This window comes from Catharus ustulatus, chromosome 4 (genome assembly GCF_009819885.2).
Source record: "Catharus ustulatus isolate bCatUst1 chromosome 4, bCatUst1.pri.v2, whole genome shotgun sequence".
NCBI lineage: Eukaryota > Metazoa > Chordata > Aves > Passeriformes > Turdidae > Catharus > Catharus ustulatus.
Genome location: NC_046224.1, coordinates 1,606,508 through 1,628,639, shown reverse-complemented (window position 1 = coordinate 1,628,639; position 22,132 = coordinate 1,606,508). Strand labels below are relative to the sequence as shown.

Genomic DNA, 22,132 nt, shown 5'->3' with positions numbered 1-22,132 from the left:
GACAGCAGCAGCAGGACACAGCAGGGAGAGCTCCGGGTATCCAGATCCAAGAGAATCCTCATGCAAATTGCAGTGACGCTGCTACTACAACGCAGTGCCTCCCCCAGCTCAGGTTACGAGGCTCCCAGGAGCTCATTGTGCTGAATGAAGAGTCTGAGCGCCGCGCATGTCGCTGCAAATGGCCGGGGAAGCAGCGAGAAACCAGCACATCCAGTGGGAATTAAAAAGGGGAGGCTTGGAGGTATCGGTGTTTCCATGCTTGCTTTACACCATCAGCTGCTCCCTGAGTGCAGGAGCTGGTCCTGAGCAGAGCTTGTGCAGGCAGAGAGGCCTTGAGGAACGGAGGGAAGCAGGGAGGCTCCCATGGACTTTCTCCAAGTAGGGCGGCAGCTCAGAAAGGCTCAGACAGCCCGAAGGGAGCCGGAGCCAGCGGCGCTCCTGTGACGGCGCTGAGGGGAGGATTGGGCACCGAGCAGCGAGCACAATCCCTTCAGCTGCGGCTCTGGCACGGCCAGGATCTTTCTTGGAAAGGCAGGGCCGGGCTGTGCACACAGAGACACACACTGGGCTTGGAAGGGACCTCTGGAGCAGGGGACACAGACAATGTGACACAGACAATCCCACCTGACCCTCTGCTCATCCTACACACGGCAAAATCAACTCCACACCGCACTGCAGCAGGGGATGCCACTGCACACGGTGATGGATCCATAAACACATCCTGAACCGATGAGTGTGGCTCCTCTGCTCCCACAGAAAGTGAATGTGGATCTTTGGGATGGATTGGAATAGCTTTAACACGGGGAGCAGCTGGCAGGTAAGAAGCTTAGTTCAGTCTGCAAAGAGTGAAACCTCAGCAGGAACACGGCATTCACCCACTGGAGGATTTCATTATCCCCCAAATCCATGGGAAAGAACTTTGTGGAAGTGCAGAGGGCAGAGAACAGAGCCTGTCACTGGGTACAACTCTGCTCTGAAATTACCCAGTGAGGAAGTACTGAGCCACCTCCACAGCACAGAGGTGGAAATTACAGTGACCTGGGAAATTCCAGTGAATCGAAAAGAGAGGTGTGAAAACACAGCCACGAGGAGCTCTGCAGTCTGTGACCACCGCACCAGATTAAAAACCAGTTTGTGCACTAGGTCTGCAGGAAGATGATCCCTAAGCTGCCACACATGACACACATGGAAAGCCTAAGACAAGGACCTTAAAGCTATTAAAGCTCCAGTTTTAATAACCTGGAGAAGCCATTTCCACCAGGAAAGAGGCAGCTGGAAGATCCAGCAGGGCCTGGCACTTCCCAGTGCTCCATGCAGCTGGTGCAAATCTCAGGGGTTCTAGCAGCAATAATTCAGGATTATTTTTCCCCCCAGGACTAAGCACTGCCACAGCAATGGGGTCTCTGATTAGCACACAGAAAGGAAAAGCTGAAATAGTTTGAGTGCCAGCAATCCCAGTTCTAAAGCTGCCTTTAGTCCTTCATTACTGGTGGAGGAAGAGATTAACACCTGAAATATTCACGTTGCACTTCCAGATCCATCCCAGTGGAATTTACACTCACAGACCCAACCAGAATGACCACGACAATGGATGCATTTGTGCTGTTTCACAAAGCCTCCAACGACTCATTCTTCCTCTTTAAACCCAACTTTCCCTTGAAAACCTCCAGATCAGCAGCACAGACACAACCTCAGAGCTGCACCAGGGGCCTGGTGGGGCTCCAGCAGCAGAATCCTTGAGGGAAAAGGTGACAAACATCACCAGAACTTCCATGGTGGCTCCTTTGGAAAAGGGAAGCAACAACTGGACGTTTTCCTCGCTGGTACAAACTCAGCTGGAGCCTCATCTGAGTGCTCACAGTGCTCTGACACCACGATGGTTGAGCAATTCCAGGATGGCTGCACCAGCACCTCTGCTTTCCATTCTTTTTTCCACATGAGCTGCTCAAGACAAGACCAAGTCCACCCTAATTGGTATTTCAGAGGGAAAGCCGGCACACCAGAAGCAAAATCTGTGCTCCAGGATATTCCCAGGCTCTGAAGTTTGGTCAGCACACCTTAAATACGGCCCTAATTTATTCCTTTTAACTCAACTGCTGCTCATTAGCAGGAGCTTGTCTTAAAAGTGATTTCACAAGAGGCCTTTTGTCAAATTTACACTGGCATTTGTCAGTTTAAGATTAAGCCCTGTGTTCACCAACTTGATACCCCGCTCACACTAAAGCATAAATTAACATTTTAATGGAGCTCGGATCTATTGGAGGCCCCTTCCCTACGAGCTCATTAGATTTCACCTCCCCTAAAGTGCCTTTCCCTGCTTTGCCGAGCCAGGGCCAGGCTTTAGGACAGACTCCAGCTTTCCCTATCAAAGGGAAGAAGCTTTTTCCTCCACCTCAAAGGAAGAGCCTTGAAAAGGAATGAAAGCGACTGGGAAAGCTGCAGCAGACTCTCCCACACTTCACCCATTTCCTTTGTGCCACGCTGCAGGTTTGTTCCCCTTCTTCCCAAACCCAAAAGAGGGGGAAGGATGATAACGCAGCTCTGCCCTCGCTGGGGTCCTGTCTCAGCAGGACCATCAATCACAGCACCCAAACCACAGGAGGATTTCAATTTAATCACCATCCCCAGGGGAAATGGGGGAAATCCCTGCCGGGCCAACCCCAAAAAGATCCCTTTGTCCAGCCACCTTTCCCCACCAACAGGAGCCAACAAAAGCAGGAAAGGCCGTTTGTACAAGGAGGAAAACCTCTTCACCATTTTGGATTTTCTTCCCCCCTTTCTCCAGGCGTTTGTAACCCGCAACCCGGCATCTCCCGAGCTGCAGGGATGCAGGAAGCAGCAGAAATCCTCCCGAGCTGCAGGGATGCAGGAAGCAGCAGAAATCCTCCCTCCAAGCTGGCGGCCAGCAGCACTGCCATGTTTTTTTTCTCCCCAGGGCTGCCTGCAGCGCGGGCTGCATCCTCCACAATAGGACAAAGCCGGAGCACGGCTCATTCCCCTCCCTGCGCCGCACCCCCGTCAGCTGTCAGCTTTCCTTAGGGATCACCGGGATGCGGCGACATCGCAGGAAAGGGGTTTTTTCTTTTTTTTTTTTTTTTTTTTTTTTTGGAGGGGGGGATAAAAATTTGACAGGCTCGCCAGGCTCCCATCCCCCTCCTGCTGCAGTCAGGGCTGGATGGAGCCGAAGGCTGCAAAGGCGGAGCGGGAATGGGGATGGAGAGGGGGGGGATAAAACCACTGCCTCCACCCTGTACGGACCTGCAGCCACCTCAGGTTTGTGGTACGGGGGTGGAGGAAGAGATGTGTGAATGGAAAAAAACAAGATAAAAATGTAAAAAAATAAATAGAAGGCAATAAATGCCCGTGGGCGTTTTATTGTCCGAGTCTCCCCACGCCCTCCCTCCGCAAAACAACCGCATTTCCTGGGGCCCCTGAGAACGGCGGGGATATCCGAACACGAGCAGCTGTTATAAAATATATATAAATCATATCAAAACCCCACCCGGGGGGCCAGGTCGGGATGGGGAGAAGGGTGCAGGGTGGGGATGGGATTGGTGCTGTGAGAATTAATGATGGGGAAATGACCCAGGGGGGGTCACACACATCAAACCCCCCGGGTAATGCTGAGGGGAGCAGGGGGAGGATCCCAGGCTGGGCTGGAGATGAATGGGAAAGGATCCAGGGTGGGGGTGGGACTGAAGCCGGGGGGGTGCTGTGGTAATTAATGACAGGAGAAAGCACACAGCGGTCCCCAAGGGGGTCGCACACACCAGACCCCCACTAATATTGGAGATGAGGACAGGGGGAAGCACCCAGGAAGAAATGGGGGGGCTACGATGGCCAGGTGACAGCTGAAGAAAACCACCTGAATGGGGAAAGCGGGCTGATAATGAGGTGAGACACTGAGGAAGGGAGCGCACACCCCGGGGGAGGGAATAAAGACCCGAGGGCCCCAGGCGGGGGGGGCTCAAACCCTGCATGGGGGGGAGGATCAGGTGATAGCCGGGCAAAAGGACAGCAGCGCCGGGATGGGTGAGAGATAGGGAAGGGGGTCAGCCGCAGGAACCGGGGGATGGCGGAGGGGGGGCGGCGGGGCGGGGCAGGGCGCGGCCGCCCGCAGCAGGCCCGAGACGCGAGCGGGCGGCGGCTGCTCCTCACCGTGAGGCCGGTGCCCAGCACGATCACGTCGTACTCCTCATTCATGGCGGCGCGCGGTGTCTCGGGGGTCTCTCGGCCGGGGCTGAAGCGAACCGGGCGCTACGCGGGGGCCGCGGGAGCGCGAGAAAATGGAGCCGCCGCCGTGAGGGGACCGCGCCGGGAGGGGGCGGGGCCGGGCCACCTGCGCCCCGCCCACGCGCCTGTCAATCACAGCGCGATACGCCACGCCATTGGCTGGCGGGGCTGTCACTCAAGGGGCGGGCGCGCTGCGCGCGCGAGCGGCGCTGCCACCGTGGTGGGGGCGCGGCGCGCATGCGCAGTTCAATGGCCGCGATCCTTTATGGGGGGGGAAAAAATCCTAAATTTGGGGATTCTCCCAAATTTCTGGGGGTTCCTCACTTTTGGGGGTCCTGTTTTTACTTGGGGGGACACTTCAGGTTGGGGAGCCCTCAGCTGGGGGGTGGGGTGTTAATTTGGAGGGTCCTTTATTTGGGGGAGCTCTTTATTTGGGGTGGTCTCGGTTCATGGATCCCCAATTTAGGGGATTTTTCAGTTTAGGGAAAAATGAGGGGGACCCTCAGTTTATGGGGGGGATTCTTTATTTGGGGACAGGTCTCAGTTTGGGGGGTCCTCAGGATTTTTTGGGGGTGCACCTTAACCTGGGGGTGTGCTCTGTTTTAGGGTGTTCATCAGTTTGGGGGATTTTCTGCATTTAGGGGATCCTCAAATTGAGGGATTTTTCTCATTTTTGGGGGTGGGTTTAACTGGACCCCAAATTCCTCCACATCTGGTGCTTTTCCAGCCCATCCCAAGCACCCCCTGAACAACATCTGATGGAGAATTTCCTATAAAAACATAATTGAGCTGTGTTCCTAATTCCCAAAACCCCATTCTGGAAAAAAAAAAAAAAAACATTTCCTGGGTGAATTTTGCAATCCATGTTCATTTTTCTGACCCTCAGAATAATGCACTTTGTGTTTCCATGTTTTTAAGGAGTTTTGGATATTTGGGAACATTCCCCAAATGCTGTTTTCTCTCAGTCTCACATAATTTTTCTTGGAATTCATAATTCCAACATTCCAGGTTTCCAAGAGCAGATTATTTGGGATTTAAAGTTCATCATTGGAATGCCCAGCATTCCAATATGGAATAAAATGGAATAAATAAAATAAACCACCCCTCACTATAAATTCCTGCAGGTTTTGGGATCAGCAACAAAAAGGATTTAAAGCTGATGCAGCTTCCAGAGTCTCTGTCCAAAGAGGTCAGAAATTAAAAAAAATTAAGGGATTAGTCCATGAAGAGCTGGAAAATCAATAATCCAGGTGAATCTTCTCCATTGGGAATTGCCAGGAAAAGTGGAATTTCCCTTGGATGGTTCTGGTTCAGGGAGCTGCAGCCCTGGAATTTGGAAAAATGAGAGAAGAAAATAAATTATAAAAATTGATCAGAGCAGAGATGTGACAAAAACATGGAATGGTTTGGGTGGGTAAGGACCTAAAGATGATTTAATTCCAAATTAGACACCTCCCACTATCCCAGATTGCTCCAGCCTGGTCTGGGACACTTCCAGGGATGGGGCAGCCACGATTTTTTTTTTGGGAAATTTGTCCCAGGCCCTCCCCACTCTCCCACCTCCATCATAATTTGAGATAATCCTACTTCAAACACTTCTAAATCTACTTCCCAAGTGGCAAATTTGGCTGCTCTGCTCAATTTTGGGTAAAAATTCCAACATTTAAATCAGCCAAGAGATAACAAATGCACCATGTGGAACTATTATTCTTTTTCTGGAACATCTGGATGAGTTCTGTTCCAGCATTCCTGTAGCATCAGGAGTGTCCTGGAGCCACAAATTTTTTGGGAAGTCTGTACCAGGCCCTCCCCATTTTCCCACCTCCATCATTATTTGAGATAATCCTACTTCAAACATTTCTAAATCTGCTTCCCAAGTGTCAAATTTGGCTGCTCTGCTCAATTTTGGGTAAAAATTCCAACATTTAAATCAGCCAAGGGATAAACAATGCACCATGTGGAACTAGATTCCTTTTTTTCTGGAACATCTGGATGAGTTCTGGAACATCTGGATGAGTTCTGAACATCTGGATGAGTTCTGTTCCAGCATTCCTGTGACATCTGGAGCATCCTGGAGCCACAATTTTTTTGGGAAATCTGTCCCAGGGCCTCCCCACTCTCCCACCTCCATCATAATTTGAGATAATCCTGTTTCAAACATTTCTAAATCTGCTTCCCAAGTGGCAAACTTGGCTGCTCTGCTCAATTTTGGGTAAAAAATATCAGCCAAGAGATAACCAATGTACCATGTGGAACTTTTCCTCTTTTTGTGTTCTCTGGAACACCTGGTGAGTTCTGTTCCAGCATTCCTGTGGCATCTGGAGCTTCCTGGAGCCACAATTTTTTTGGAAAATCTGTGCCAGGGCCTCCCCACTCTCCCACCTCCATCATAATTTGAGATAATCCTACTTCAAACATTTCTAAATCTGCTTCCCAAGTGGCAAACTTGGCTGCTCTGCTCAATTTTGGGTAAAAATTCCAAGATTTAAATCAGCCAAGGGATAACCAATGCACCATGTGGAACTATTCTTCTTTTTCTGGAACATCTGGATGAGTTCTGAACACCTGGATGAGCTCTGGAACATCTGGATGAGTTCTGGAACATCTGGATGAGTTCTGTTCCAGCATTCCTCTGGCATCTGGGGTGTCCTGGAGCCACAATTTTTTTGGGAAATCTGTACCAGGCCCTCCCCACTCTCCCACCTCCATCATAATTTGAGATAATCCTGCTTCAAACATTTCTAAATCTGCTTCCCAAGTGCCAAACTTGGCTGCTCTGCTCAATTTTGGGTAAAAATCCCAACATTTAAATCAGCCAAGAGATAACCAATGCACCATGTGGAACTATTCTTCTTTTTCTGGAACACCTGGATGAGTTCTGGAACATCTGGATGAGCTCTGGAATATCTGGATGAGTTCTGGAACATCTGGTGAGTTCTGTTCCAGTGTTCCTGTGACATCTGGAGCATCCTGGAGCCACAATTTTTTTGTGAAATCTGTGCCAGGGCCTCCTCACTCTCCCACCTCCATCATAATTTGAGATAATCCTGTTTCAAACATTTCTGAATCTGCTTCCCAAGTGGCAAACTTGGCTGCTCTGCTCAATTTTGGGTAAAAATTTCAAGATTCAAATCAGCCAAGGGATAAACAAGGCACCATGTGGAACTATTCCTCTTTTTCTGGAACACCTGGATGAGTTCTGGAACATCTGGATGAGTTCTGAACACCTGGATGAGTTCTATTCCAGCATTCCTGTGGCATCTGGAGTGTCCTGGAGCCACAATTTTTTTGGGAAATCTGTGTCAGGGCCTCCTCACTCTCCCACCTCCATCATAATTTGAGATAATCCTACTTCAAACATTTCTAAATCTGCTTCCCAAGTGGCAAACTTGGCTCCTCTGCTCAATTTTGGGTAAAAATCCCAACATTTAAATCAGCCAAGGGATAAACAAGGCACCATGTGGAACTAGATTCCTTTTTTTCTGGAACATCTGGATGAGTTCTGAACACCTGGATGAGTTCTGGAAGATCTGGATGAGTTCTGGAACACCTGGATGAGTTCTATTCCAGCATTCCTGTGGTACCTGGAGTGCCCTGGAGCCACAATTTTTTTTTTGGAAATCTGTGCCAGGCCCTCCCCACTCTCCCACCTCCATCATAATTTGAGATAATCCTGTTTCAAACATTTCTAAATCTGCTTCCCAAGTGGCAAATTTGGCTGCTCTGCTCAATTTTGGGTAAAAATCCCAACATTTAAATCAGCCAAGGGATAACCAATGCACCATGTGGAACTATTCTTCTTTTTCTGGAACATCTGGATGAGTTCTGGAAGATCTGGATGAGTTCTGGGCTCCTGGCCAGCTGCTGTTCCAGTGTTCCTGTGGCATCTGGAGCATCCTGGAGCCACAATTTTTTTGGGAAATCTGTCCCAGGCCCTCCCCATTCTCCCACCTCCATCAAAATTTGAGATAATCCTACTTCAAACATTTCTAAACCTACTTCCCAAGAGCCAAACTTGGCTGCTCTGCTCAATTTTGGGTAAAAATTCCAACATTTAAATCATCCAAGGGATAACCAATGTACCATGTGGAACTATTCCTCTTTTTCTGGAACATCTGGATGAGTTCTGAACACCTGGATGAGTTCTGTTCCAGCATTCCTGTGGCATCTGGAGCATCCTGGAGCCACAATTTTTTTGGAAAATCTGTGCCAGGGCCTCCCCACTCTCCCACCTCCATCATAATTTGAGATAATCCTGTTTCAAACATTTCTAAATCTGCTTCCCAAGTGGCAAACTTGGCTGCTCTGCTCAATTTTTGTTAAAAATACCATCCAGTGTACCATGTATGAATGAGTTCCTCTTCTTCACCTGCTGCCCTGTGCTCCCTGGAACATCTGGATGAGCTCTGGAACATCTGGATGAGCTCTGGGCTCCTGGCCAGCTGCTGTGCCAGCGTTCCTGTCACATCTGGAGTGTCCTGGAGCCCAGCCTGGAGCAGGATCTGAGCTGCCTCCACTCTCTGCCCAGAGCTGGCCACGTGCAGGGCTGGGGGGACACACAGAGCACAAGCTGGGGTCACCTCCTGCTCCTGCTTTGGGGGAAAACAGGAGTCCCAGAGGGGATGAATAGAGGAGGGGGGTGAGAAATGAGTTTTTTCAGTGTGGAATTGTGGAGGGGTTTGGATAGAATCAAAGAATTCTATCTTTGGGATAGAATCATAGAATTTGATTCTTGGGATAGATCTTTGAGATAGAATAAAAGAATTCAATCCTTGGGATAGATATTTGGGATAGAATCAAAGAATACTGTCCTTGGGATGGAATCAAAGAATTTTATCCTTGGGATAGAATCAAGGAATTCAATCCTTGGGATAGATCCCTGGGATGGAATCAGAGAATTCAACCCTTGGGATGGATCCTTGGGATAGAATCCAAGAATTCTATCTTTGGGATGGATCCTTGGGATGGAATCAAAGAATTCAATCCTTGGGATGGATTATTGGGATAGAATCAAGGAATTCAATCCTTGGGATGGGATCCTTGGGATAGAATCAAGAAATTCTATTCTTGGGATAGATCCTTGTGATAGAATCCAAGAATTCTATCTTTGGGATAGATCCTTGGGATAGAATCAAAGAATTCTATCCTTGGGACAGAATCAAAGAATTTGATTCTTGGGATAGATCTTTGGGATAGAATCCAGGAATTCTGTCCTTGGGATAGATCCTTGGGATAGAATCAAGGAATTCTATTCTTGGGATAGAATCAAGGAATTCTATCCTTGGGATTGATCCTTGGGATGGAATCAAAGAATTTGATCCTTGGGATGGATCTTTGGGATGGAATACAAGAATTCTATCGCTGGGATGGATCCTTGTGATAGAATCCAAGAATTCTATCTTTGGGATAGATCCTTGGGATAGAATCAAGGAATTCTATCCTTGGGATAGATCCTTGGGATAGAATCAAGGAATTCTATCCTTGGGATAGAATCCAAGAATTCTATCCTTGGGATTATTAAGTCTAACCTCAAAGATCCCCCAGTTCCACCCTCCTGCCATGGAAGGGACCTTCCACTACCCCAGGGTGCTCCAAGCCCTGCCCAACCTTCCAGGGACACTTCAGGGATCAGCCACAGCTTTTCTGGGAATTCCATCCCACCTGCCCAACCTTCCAGGGATCAGCCACAGCTTCTCAGGGAATTCCATCCCACCTGCCCAACCTTCCAGGGATCAGCCACAGCTTTTCTGGGAATTCCATCCCATCCCATCCTCACCCTCACTGTTAAAAAAATCTTCCTTCCATCTAATGCAGTCCTGATCCCTCTGGATAATCCTGATGTGGATGAGAAGCTTCCCAAGGACACAGTGAGCCAAAGCCAAGGAGGGAGCAGAGGAAAAACAAAATCCCAGAGCTGGGTGAGCTCAGCAGAGCTGGGATTTAATCACTGAGGGGGCGGAGGGAGAGATGGCAACACTAAAACCTGGCTTTAACCAAACCCCAGGGCTGGGCAATTTGCCAATTTGAAACCATTTCTCATTTTTTTATCATTTAAATGTTTTTTTTTTTGGGAGATGCTGATGCAAGAGCTGCCTGAGCCTTTCCCACTGGGAATGCCGACTCCAGCATCGCTATAGCAACTCTATTTCCGTGCCAGCTCTCTGGTTTTATTTGCTCATCAGCCATTTCCAGGCTGTTTGCTGAAGAATTGAGGCTGGAGAGCTCAATCCATCCAACAGGATCATTCCAGGCAAATTTGAGGCAGCACTGGAACTCCTCAGGTGAAAAAATTCCCAATTTGTCTCTCTGTTCTTTCCCCAAGGGAAAAATCCCAGCAGAAATTCCAGCAAAGTGAAGCCAGGAAATGCAAAATGCCCAAAACAACCCCTGGGATGACCCATCATGTTGCTCCCAGAACAAATGTATCCATGGATTTGACATGGGATGTGCTCATGGGGTCACACAAAGCTTGGGAAAAGTTTGGGATTCTCACCAGAACGGCCCTTGGCATCCTTAGCCTGGAGATCAGCACCGAGGGCCAGCAGGGTGTGGATGGTGTGACCATGTCCTTCCTGCAGAATGGGGGATTTGGGATCAGCTCTGGCCTCAGAATGGGGGATTTGGGATCAGCTCTGGGCTCAGAATGGGGGATTTGGGATCAGCTCTGGGCTCAGATCCATCCCTGAGCTGCTGGGGGGAGCAGCAGCTCCAGAGGATCCTGGGGCAGATGGAAATGAGGCTCAGGGAAGAGCAGATCCATGATTCAGGAATTGCTCCAGCTGCTGCTATCCCATGGCAACTGGGCAGGAATCACAGAAGGGTTTGGAATTCCTAAAATTGGTTTGGATTGGAAAAAAATCCTTCAAGTTCATCAAATTCCAACCCTGCCATGGCAGGGACACCTTCCCCATCCCAGGGGCTCCAGTCCTTCCTTGGGCACTCCAGGGATTCTCTGGCAATTCCAGGAATTCCTTTCCCCATTCCCTGGGTCCTGTCCCTTGTCCCCAGTCCCTCTCCAGCTCTCCTGGAGCCCCTCCAGGCCCTGGAATGTTCTGGAAGCTCTCCCTGCATCCTTCCCTCTCTTTTCTATCCCCACTTTCCATCCCAATCCCTCTGCATGGATTCTGAGTGTCCTGAATCCCACAATCCTGGCCTGCCTTGCCTGGGCAGGGAGCTCCAAGCTCATGGCAGGGACACCTCCCAGCATCCCAGGCTGCTCCAATCCTTCCTTGGCCACTGCAGGGATCCAGGGATTCTCTGGCAATTCCAGCAATTCCTTCCTTCCAGCCCCCAGCTCCCTCCACCCTGCACAGGCTTTTCCAGAAATCAATCTTTCCTCCCTAAAATAACACAACACCTGATTTTGGAATTACATCCTCAATGCCCTGAATGCTCTTTTTTTAATCCCCCCAACTCTTTTTCCTCATTCCCAGAAGATTCCACAGCATTTTCCCTGCTCCAGAGTCTCCCATTTCCCTGCAAACCCAACTCCAGGAACTGCTGTAGCTGCCACAGCCCTGGCAGCAAATTGAATTTTAAAAAAAAACTTGATTTTCATGTGTTTATAAATACAAAATAATAAGAAAAAGGGGGAGATAAAAACACATCCCACCAGGCAAACAAACATTGCTGTAAATACAAAGTGACACCAAAGTGACAGAATCCCATCCAGCCATTCCCAAACCAGCCAGGAGCTGGGATTTTCTCCAAGGCACATTATATTCCCCCCAGAGCCTTGCTGTTCAACGTGCCCTTGGCAACCAGAAGGGCTTTGGAACGTGGTTTCTGGGAGCAGGAGGCCAAAAAAAAAATGGGAGAAAGGGCTCCTTTGTGGGAGCAGGCAGGGCTGGATGGTGCCAGCATTCCCAGGGAGTGGCACAAATGGTTTTGTAGGAGCAGGGCACTGGGGTGAGGTTTTATTCTCTTTACAAAATGTTAAAATCCTGGGTTTAGCATCCCTGGGTCTGAGCAGATTCCCCTGCTGCCAGCTGGATCCTAAGAGGGATCCTGGTCAAGTTTTGGGACATTCCCCTGCTGCCAGCTGGATCCTAAGAGGGATCCTGGTTAAATTTTGGGACACTCCCCTGCTGCCAGCTGGATTCCAAGAGGGATCCTGCTCAAGTTTTGGGATCTGCTTTGCACTCCCAGGGAGTGGCACAAATGGTTTTGCAGGAGCAGGGCACTGGGATGAGGTTTTATTCTCATTACAAACCTCAGTGCTGTTAAAATCCTGGGTTTAACATCCCTGGATCTGAGCAGGGACATTCCCCTGCTGCCAGCTGGATCCTAAGAGGGATCCTGGTCAAGTTTTGGGACATTCCCCTGCTGCCAGCTGTTTCCAGAAGGGATCCTGGTCAAGTTTTGGGATCTGCTTTGCACTCCCAGGGAATGTTGCTCTGCTCCCCACACAAGCTGGGAGGAGGAGAAAGCTCCAGTGGTTCTGGAATTCAAAACAAGTCCAGTGTGAAGGACACAGATAAAATCCCAGCAGCTCCCCCCACTTTCCCAGCTCTCCTTTCCCACATCTGGACATCTCCTGTTCCTCCTCTGCAGGCAGCTGGACACAAACATGGAATTCCTGGGGTGGGAAGGAACTCAAAGTCCCTCCAGTGTCACCCCTGCCATGGCAGGGACACCTCCCACTGTCCCAGGGGCTCCAAACTCCAATTTCAAACCTTGGACATTCCAGGGATGCTCTGGCAATTCCAGGAATTCCTTCCCCATTCCCTGTGTCCTGTCCCTTGTCCCCAGTCCCTCTCCAGCTCTCCTGGAGCCCCTCCAGGCCCTGGAATGTTCTGGAAGCTCTCCCTGCATCCTTCCCTTCTCCAGCCTGGCAATTCCCAGCTCTCCAGAACCTGACATTGGATCCATCTCCTCTCCAAGGAATTGATGCATCCAGGGCCTTCCCTTGCAATCTCAGCAAACCATCAAGGCTCTCCCTTGCCTGGGCCTCTCTTTTCTATCCCCACTTTCCATCCCAATCCCTCTGCATGGATTCTGAGTGTCCTGAATCCCACAATCCTGGCCTGCCTTGCCTGGGCAGGGAGCTCCAAGCTCATGGCAGGGACACCTCCCAGCATCCCAGGCTGCTCCAATCCTTCCAGGGATCCAGGGATTCTCTGGCAATTCCAGCAATTCCTTCCCCAATCTCCCCTTTCCCCATTCCCTGGGTCCTGTCCTTCTGTGCCTTTCCCAAATTCCAGCTCTCCTGGAGCCCCTCCAGGCCCTGGAATGTTCTGGAAGCTCTCCCTGCATCCTTCCCTTCTCCAGGTGAGCACCCCCAGCTCTCCCAGCCTGGAGCAGCTCCATGGATTCCTCTGGATTTGCTCCAGCTCCTGCTGCTGTTGGCTCCATGTGGGATCTCAGCAGAGCAGAGCAGAAGGGGAGACTCCCCCCTCACCCTGCTGCCCAGAAAACAGGGAATGGGAGTGGTCAGGAGCAGATGGACAGTGGCAGAGGATGAGGCAGGAATGCAAATCCTCCAAACACCTTTCCCAGCCTGCTTTAGGTGCCTGGCAGAGTCCTTTCCCAGGGAATTTGGGACAAACCTTGGCTGCATAGTGCAGGGCTGGCAGCTGCAGGGATGTTGCTCTCCCGTTGACATCCACACCCAGCTGGGACACCAGGAACTGGATGGAGCCATCCTGGGCTGTCACAGCTGCCCTGTGCAGGGCCTGAGCACCCAGGGCATCCACAGCTGTGGGACAGGCCTGCAGGGAAGGAATGGCATGGAAATAACACAATGCACTCAGCCCAAATGGTATCATCACCCTCTAGGGGATTCTCACCCCTCCCACCCTCAGTGCTGCAATGTGAGGTTAAAACCACAGCAAACTTCCCAAAATTTTGGGAGAATCAGCCATGAGGGGGCCCCACCAGCTGGGATCATCCATCAATCAATCATTAATAAATGATAAATAATAAATAATAAAACAGTTTTGGTTCCTGCTGTGCACAATTGGCTCTATGGCATTCCCTGGAGGAAATGAGGGATTTTTGGGAGAGGGAGGAGCTCTGGATAACTCAAGGATGGACATTTCCATGTTATTCACAACTCCACACTGAGCCCTGCCATTCCAAGAGTTGCTTTTGGCTCTGCCCCTGGAGCACTGGGAATGTCCTGTTCCCTCCTGTCACTGCCTGGTGGCACCATCAGCTGTGACACCCAGAGCTGTGGCTGTCCCTGGATCCCTGGAATGTCCAAGGCCAGGCTGGATGGGGCTTGGAGCCACCTGGGGTAGGGGAAGGTGTCCCTGACAATTGTCTCTATGGCATTCCCTGGAGGAAATCAGGGATTTTTGGGAGAGGGAGGAGCTCTGGATAACTCAAGGATGAACTTTCCATATTATCCACAGTCACTGGAGACTCCACACTCAGCCCAAATGACATCATCACCCTCTGGGGACACTGGGGTTTCTCACCCCTCCCACCCTCAGTGCTGCAGTGTGAGGTTAAAACCACAGCAAACTTCCCAAAATTTTGGGAGAATCAGCCATGAGGGGGCCCCAACCAGCTGGGATCATCCATCAATCAATCATTAATAAATTATTGATTGCAGTGTTCTGCTTCCTGCTGTGCACAATTGGCTCTATGGCATTCCCTGGAGGAAATGAGGGATTTTTGGGAGAGGGAGGAGCTCTGGATAACTCAAGGATGGACTTTCCATGTTATTCACAACTCCACACAGAGCCCTGCCATTCCAAGAGCTGCTTTTGGCTCTGCCCCTGGAGCACTGGGAATGTCCTGTCCCCTCTTGCCACTGCCTGGTGGCACCATCAGCTGTGACACCCAGAGCTGTGGCTGTCCTGGATCCCTGGAATGTCCAAGGCCAGGCTGGATGGGGTTTGGAGCCACCTGGGGTAGGGGAAGGTGTCCCTGACAATTGTCTCTATGGCATTCCCTGGAGGAAATGAGGGATTTTTGGGAGAGGGAGGAGCTCTGGATAACTCAAGGATGGACATTTCCATGTTATTCACAGCCACTGGAGACTCCACACTGAGCCCAAATTATATCATCACCCTCTGGGGGTTTCTCACCTCTCCCACCCTCAGTGCTGCAATGTGAGGTTAAAACCACAGCAAACTTCCCAAAACTTTGGGAGAATCAGCCATGAGGGGGCCCCAACCAGCTGGGATCATCCATCAATCAACCATTAATAAATGATAAATAATAAAACAATTGGCTCTATGGCATTCCCTGGAGGAAATCAGGGATTTTTGGGAGAGGGAGGAGCTCTGGATAACTCAAGGATGGACTTTCCATGTTATTCACAACTCCACACTGAGCCCTGCCATTCCAAGAGCTGCTTTTGGATCTGCCCCTGGAGCACTGGGAATGTCCTGTCCCCTCCTGCCACTGCCTGGTGGCACCATCAGCTCTGACACCCAGAGCTGTGGCTGTCCTGGATCCCTGGAAGTGTCCAAGGCCAGGGTGGAGGGGGCTTGGAGCCACCTGGGATAGGGGAAGGTGTCCCTGCCATGGTTGAATGAGATGGTTTTTAAAATCTTTCCAACCCATTCCTGATGACCTCACTCATTAAAATCCTCATCTCCAGGAGGAATCTGCCTTTTGACACAATTCCTTTCCTTTACAATTTGGGAATTTGTTTCCTTGCACTTCCAGCCATGACAAACACGTGGCTCAGCTGTCCTGGCAGCTGTTTCAGCTCCTGGAAGAGGCAGGGAGGAATTTTGGCACTCACCTGGTGTTTCTCCAGGAGGAGCTGGGCAATGCCAACGTGCCCATTCTGGAGGGCATCCATGAAGGGAGTGACCCCACAGCTGTCTCTGCTGTCAGCTTTGTACTGGCACCTGGAATGAGAGGAGAAAAAACCAGGAGAGAGCTGTTGGCAGCTCCAAAATCCTCATGGAAGGGATTGAAATTGGAATTTAGACAAACCTGTGCTGGTGTTTTAGGGGCTGGGGAATGATTTGTGGAGTTTTTTTTGGGGGTCAGAGATCTGGTTCAGCTCATTTATAATTCTCTTTTTTCCTGACCAGAGTTTCCAGAAAGAACAAAATACAGACTGGAAGCAGGGAATAACCTCATGGAACAATGTACAAAATCAAGAGCTCACCAATTTCATTCAGTGAAATGAAAAACTGAATTAAAGCCTGGCTTAGATCACAGAACTTGAGATGAGCTGCAATTCCCAGGCAAGGATAAGCCCAGGAATCCCTTTGGTCATTGTCACTTTGGGAGGCACCAGGAATGAATCAGCAGGGAAAAACAAACCCAGGGCTGAGTTACATAACTGGGATTTGTGTCACAAGCAGGAGGGAGCCCACCCTGAGGGAATCCAGCTGGGAAAAAGCTGCAAACAGCCTCGGGATGGGAGGGATTGGAGCAGCACAAGTATCCTTTGTGTGTAAATCCTGGCAGGGAATGGGAGCTGGGGGAGGAGAGGAGGGAAGGAGCTTGCTTACCGTTCCAGGAGCAGCTCCACAACCTGGGAACAGCCGTGCAGTGCTGGGAAAAAAAGGGGAAAAAACAGGAAAATTGGATTTTTTTGTGGCATTGTGTTACTCCACACTCAAGTTGTCGATCCTTTTGGGATGAGGGAAGGGGATCCAAAGGGGTTTAATGGTGTTTTTTGGTGGGATTGAACAAAAAAAAGAAAGCTTTTCTTGCTCTATCCCATGGGGAAATGTGAGGGAAAGGAGTGGAAGGGCATTGCCTGGCTCTGAGTGCCACAGAGCTCAGCTGGAACAAAGAGGGTTTCTCCTTTTTTCCCTTTTATTTGTTCATGCCCGAACTGGGAGATGCAGAAACACAAAGCAGGGAGCTGGGGAAATGCTGGGAAAACACTCCCAGCCCTCCTCAGCCACTCCCATCTCATCATCCTCACCCAGCTCAGAGGGAAAACAACACCACAGGGGGAGCATTTCAGCCTGAGGCACTGAAATATTCCTGTTTTTTCTTGATTTTTTAAACATTTCACTTCACACAGCTTTGATCCAGCTTTTTTTTTTTTTTTCTGCAGGTCATTTTGCAAAATAAATGGAATATATTCAAGTGAAAAATAATATCAAACCAAGCTGGAGCTGCTCCATCAGGGGATGGAAAAGGGTTCCTGGGAAATGAGGAATTCCCAGATTTTGGTTCTCTGCTCCTGCTCCCTGCCTGTTCTTCACCTGAGCTGATGGAAAATCCAAGTCATGGGAAGAAAAATCCCTCCAAGCAACAAAATTCCATCTTTTATCAGGAACAGAGACAGAATAAAGCTGGGATCCACAATTACCTCTTCCCAATTTTCTTCCCTTGGGATGGAAGAAGCAACAAAGCTGAAAGAATCAAGCCTTATTAATATAAAAAAAAATAATTGCAGGAATATCCACTGGGATAAACTGGGGAGACCAGGGAGCAGTTTGGGATCAAACTGCACTGGGAGCAGTGGGGGGGTTAAGTCAGAATTCCCTAATTCCACAATTTCAGCCCTTCCTCATTCCCACTCCAGCTGCTGCTGCAAGGTCTGGCTGGATCAGGAAATTCCAGGAATCCACTCAAATTGTGGATTTGCTTTGCCAAAAAACTAAAAAACCACAGGTGGAGACACCTCTAGGAAGCAAAATCCAGGTGCTGGATCTCAATTGTATTTCCATAACTCAAGGCAGAGAGAAGACTTTGGCTCAAGGTCAAAATTCTCCTTTTCTCACAGGATCATCCCAAATCTGAGCCTGTCCCAGATCCCAACATCCACATCCTGCTGGGACAGGAGCTGTCAGCTTCATGGAAACAACACCTGGCTTTGGGCAGGGATGGGAGAACATAAAAAAATCAGGATTACAGTAATTTCATGATTATAAACTGCATGTTACAACACAGAGTGTGATCAAAGGTTTCTGTTCTGTCACCATCTGTGAGGGTGGGGCAGTGATCCTGATCTCTGTGGGAGATATTCTGCTAATGGGCATCCATTGAAACCAGGCAGGGCATTGTTCTTTATCTCATGGGATATCTCCTGTTCATGGCCATGGTTTATAAACCAGCTGGGGCATTGTTCTTTATCTCATGGGATATCTCCTGTTCATGGCCATGGTTTATAAACCAGCTGGGGCAGTGTTCTTTATCTCATGGGATATCTCCTGTTCATGGCCATGGTTTATAAACCAGCTGGGGCAGTGTTCTTTATCTTTTCACAACCCATCCTTCCTCCAGCCAGTCATTTTCTGCTCATGGCCATTGAGTCCCACTGTGGCACTGATAAAATCACTGCATCCCATTGGGAGTTGCTCCAGCCAGGGGGAAGAGCCCAACATTTCTTACCAAGATAAAAACAGAGGGTTTGGGACACTAAGGGAGCCCCTTTCTCCACTGGACTCCAGAGGAAAACCGGATTTCTCCACATCCCCACTGGAGCTTTAGAGGGAAACTGCACCTTGTACAGGAGCACTGCTCCAGCTGAGCCACATCTGTCACTGCAGGAGGATGCAGCCACCATGGGATGGGACTGCTGCCAACACCCTGCCTGACGGGTGTCAGGCTGTACTCTGACTGTGTCAGGGTTTGGGGTTTGTTCTTTGTAGTGCTGTATTTCTATTTTAATTTCCCTAGGAAAGAACTGTTATTCCCATTCCCATATCTTTGCCTGAGAGCCCCTTGATTTCAAAATTACAATAATTTGGAGGGAGGGGGTTTCCATTCTCCATTTCAAAGAGAGGCTCCTGCCTTTCTCAGCAGACACCTGTCCTCCAAACTAAAACAGCAACTTTTCCTTCTTTGTCCATATATAAACCACACCTGATTATAAGACACACTTCGGGTTCAGACCAAAATTTTAGTCAAAATGTTGCAGCTTATAATTGTGAAATTACTGTACCCACTCCAGCTCTGATCCCACAATCCACTCATCCCTGTTGTTTCATTCCCAGGTCAAGCACAAGGACTCAGTGGTGCCCAAGGGCTGGAATTGTCACAGCTGATGAGCCAAGAGTGAGGAACAAGGGCTGCAAAAGCACAGCAGGGGCTCCTCCCAACACCTCCGGTTTTTCCAGGGAGTCAATCCCAATTAAATTCTTTGGGAAAGGAGTTTGGGTAGCCAGGGCTCCTCTCTCCTGTAGAAATCTGGAATACACAGCCTGATTCCCACTCTGGGTGTGGTCTGAGCCCTTGTGCTTCCCAACAATCCTGAGGGGATTCCCAAACCTGCCCATTCCCACTAAATATCCCTTAGAAGCAAGGAAAGGGGAGTTGGACATGGTGGGCTCCAACAACAGCTCCTGTGGATTCCCAGCAGGAATTGTCCCTCCCCTTTGCAGAAAAGCCATCTGGAATTCTCACCATGGGATGATTTGGAGTTTATTATTGGAATCATGGAGTCATTTTGGTTGGAAAAGTGCTCAAGCCCAACCATTGCCAGCACTGCCCCATCCACATGGATTTGAAATCCCTCCAGGAATGGGGACTCCAGCTGCTCATTCCAATCCTTACAACCTTTTCCATGAAGGAATTTTCCCAATATCCAACCTGAACCTCTTGAGGCTGTGATAAGGAAATCCATCCCCCAAGCAGATCCCAAAAGGTTCCTCTGTTGGAAATTCCTGAATGCTCTGTTGGTTTCAGGAATTCCCAATGCTGGGACGTGCCTGGAGGTTTTCCAAGAGCTTTACACAGCAGGAAGGGAAATCATCTCCACATTCCAAGTGAAGGGAGCTCAGATCCATCCATGCCAGGGAGAGATGAACTTGATCCAAGGATCCCAAAGAACATCCCAGCATGGATCCACCTCTCCCTTTTCCCTGACTTTTTTTTTCCTGGAAACAACATCCCAGTCCCAGTGTGGCAGATTCCCTGGATCCCTGGCTGCTGTACCTGCTGTGTGCAGAGGAGTTCTCCCCGTGGTGCTCTCGGTGTCCCAGCAGTTTGGGGACACATCCAGCAGGTACTGGAGCACCTCAGGATGTCCCTCCCTGCTGGCAATGTGGAAACAATTCCAGCCATCCTTGTTCCTCAGCAAGGGGTTGGCTCCGTGCTCCACCAGAGTTTTGATCACTTCCAAGTTTTTTCTGGTGCAAGCCATCATCAGGGGGGTCCTGGAAGATGATAAAATAAAATAAAATAATATAAATTAAATAAAATAACCTGGGACAACAAATCTGATGTCTCCTGAGGAGCCAGGAGATTTTACAGCTGTTTTTCCAGGCTGGGAATACTCCAGCTCTTTTTCCATGCAGTCCCTCACAGCATTCTGTGTTTTTAAGGCAAGTGAGATTTTTCCCAAAGGTTTGGATTTTTCCCAAAGGTTTGGATATGCCTTGGGAAGCACAGAGCTCCCTGGTTTTAATCCATGGCACTGCCACACAAATCCAGGCTCAGGGAACCTCAGCCTCAGCTCCAGGCTGGCACAGCCTCAATTCCCAGCTCTGGAATGCTGCCTTTGGATTTGTGGCAGTTCAGCTCCAAAGCCCATTCCCAGGTTTTTAGCTGGGAGCTGGGGAGAATCTTTGTTTAGTTTTTCCAGAAATCCCCATCCCTAAGGGAAGAGTGGTGCAGTAATTTACAATTTTTAGGAGAAACAGGGGGGAAGCAGGGATAAGGGTGGAATGTCTCCCAAAAATCCAACTGGATCCACAGTGTGTGGAGCAGGGGAAGGGAAATCTCTGCTTTACCCAGGTGATCCCACATCAGTCCTGCTCTGGGATCCCAATATAAGGACCTGGAGCTGCTGGAGCAAATCCTGAGGAATCCATGGAGCTGCTCCAGGGCTGGGAGAGCTGAGGGTGCTCACCTGGAGAAGGGAAGGATGCAGGGAGAGTTTCCAGAACATTCCAGGGCCTGGAGGGGCTCCAGGAGAGCTGGAGAGGGACTGGAGACAAGGCCTGGAGGGACAGGACACAGGGAATGGGGAAAGGGGAGATTGGGGAAGGAATTGCTGGAATTGCCAGAGCATCCCTGGATCCCTGCAGTGGCCAAGGAAGGATTGGAGCAGCCTGGGATGCTGGGAGGTGTCCCTGCCATGAGCTTGGAGCTCCCTGCCCAGGCAAGGCAGGCCAGGATTGTGGGATTCAGGACACTCAGAATCCATGCAGAGGGATTGGGATGGAAAGTGGGGATAGAAAAGAGAGGCCCAGGGAAGGGAGAGCCTTGATGGTTTGCTGAGATTGCAAGGGAAGGCCCTGGATGCATCAATTCCTTGGAGAGGAGATGGATCCAATGTCAGGTTCTGGAGAGCTGGGAATTGCCAGGCTGGAGAAGGGAAGGATGCAGGGAGAGCTTCCAGAACATTCCAGGGCCTGAAGAGGCTCCAGGAGAGCTGGAATTTAGGAAAGGCAGAGAGGGACAGGACACAGGGAATGGGGAAAGGGGAAATTGGGGTGGGATCTTGGGAAGGAATTCCTGGCTGGGCTGGAATTCCCAGAGCAGCTGCATCCCTGGAAGTGTCCTAGGCCAGGACCCTGGGCTAGTGGGAGGTTTCCCAGGTGTCACTGGATGATCCTTAAACTCCTTCCCATCCATTCCACAATCCCAAACTCCACCTCCAGCAGCCACATTCCCACCTTCCCCACCCAATCCCAAATCCCAGCACCTACCAGTCACCCTTTTTCAAGCAGTCCACGCTCGCCCCTCTCTCCAGCAGGAAGGCCACACATCCCTGGTGTCCCATGGAAGCAGCCTCATGGATGGGCCTCTTGTAGTCCCCATTGGCCACCTCCATGTCCATCCCCAGCTCCTGGACCAGGAATTCCAGCACATCCCGGTGTCCTGAGCGAGCTGCATGGTGCAGCAGGGAGTCCCCCAAACGTCCCCAACGCCAGCTGGGAGCCTCTGGAATCTCATCCAGCCTCAGCTCATCCCGTAGCACATCCAGGTTTCCCTCCTGGACCAACCTCAGGAGCCGCCGTGGCCTCTCCTGCTCTGCCATGGAGCCCGGCCTGAGGGGAAAGGCCCAAAAAAATCGGGA

General features: G+C 50.0%; 2 protein-coding genes and 1 long non-coding RNA gene across 6 annotated transcripts in view; 1 reads left to right on the top strand and 2 right to left on the bottom strand.

The window, feature by feature from the left end:
- The window catches only part of GDI2 (GDP dissociation inhibitor 2), a 16,516-nt gene extending 12,182 nt beyond the window's left edge, over nt 1-4,334 (bottom strand). Inside the window, exon 1 of the mRNA XM_033057627.1 lies at nt 4,159-4,334. Coding sequence (XP_032913518.1) covers nt 4,159-4,203 — 45 coding nt within the window. The 5' untranslated portion in view covers nt 4,204-4,334. The remainder of the gene's footprint in view (nt 1-4,158) is intronic.
- On the top strand, nt 2,873-17,248 carry LOC122149387. Its single transcript, XR_006162954.1, has 2 exons — nt 2,873-3,894; nt 17,216-17,248. It is a non-coding gene; the product is annotated as an uncharacterized LOC122149387 (long non-coding RNA).
- On the bottom strand, nt 5,082-22,132 carry ANKRD16 (ankyrin repeat domain 16). Of its 4 annotated transcripts, none has more exons than XM_033057628.1 (8): nt 21,762-22,132; nt 20,044-20,264; nt 16,659-16,701; nt 15,935-16,043; nt 13,782-13,943; nt 10,727-10,805; nt 8,603-8,779; nt 5,082-5,559 (listed from the first exon to the last, which is right to left on the bottom strand). In XM_033057628.1, exons 1-8 carry the CDS (start codon nt 22,091-22,093, stop codon nt 5,441-5,443), a joined length of 1,242 nt encoding a protein of 413 aa, XP_032913519.1. In that variant the 5' UTR covers nt 22,094-22,132; the 3' UTR covers nt 5,082-5,440. The 4 variants fall into 4 exon arrangements, with proteins under 4 accessions (XP_032913519.1, XP_032913521.1, XP_032913522.1 ...); XM_033057629.2 differs by having other exon boundaries at nt 5,459-5,559; nt 8,575-8,779; XM_033057630.1 differs by lacking the exon at nt 8,603-8,779.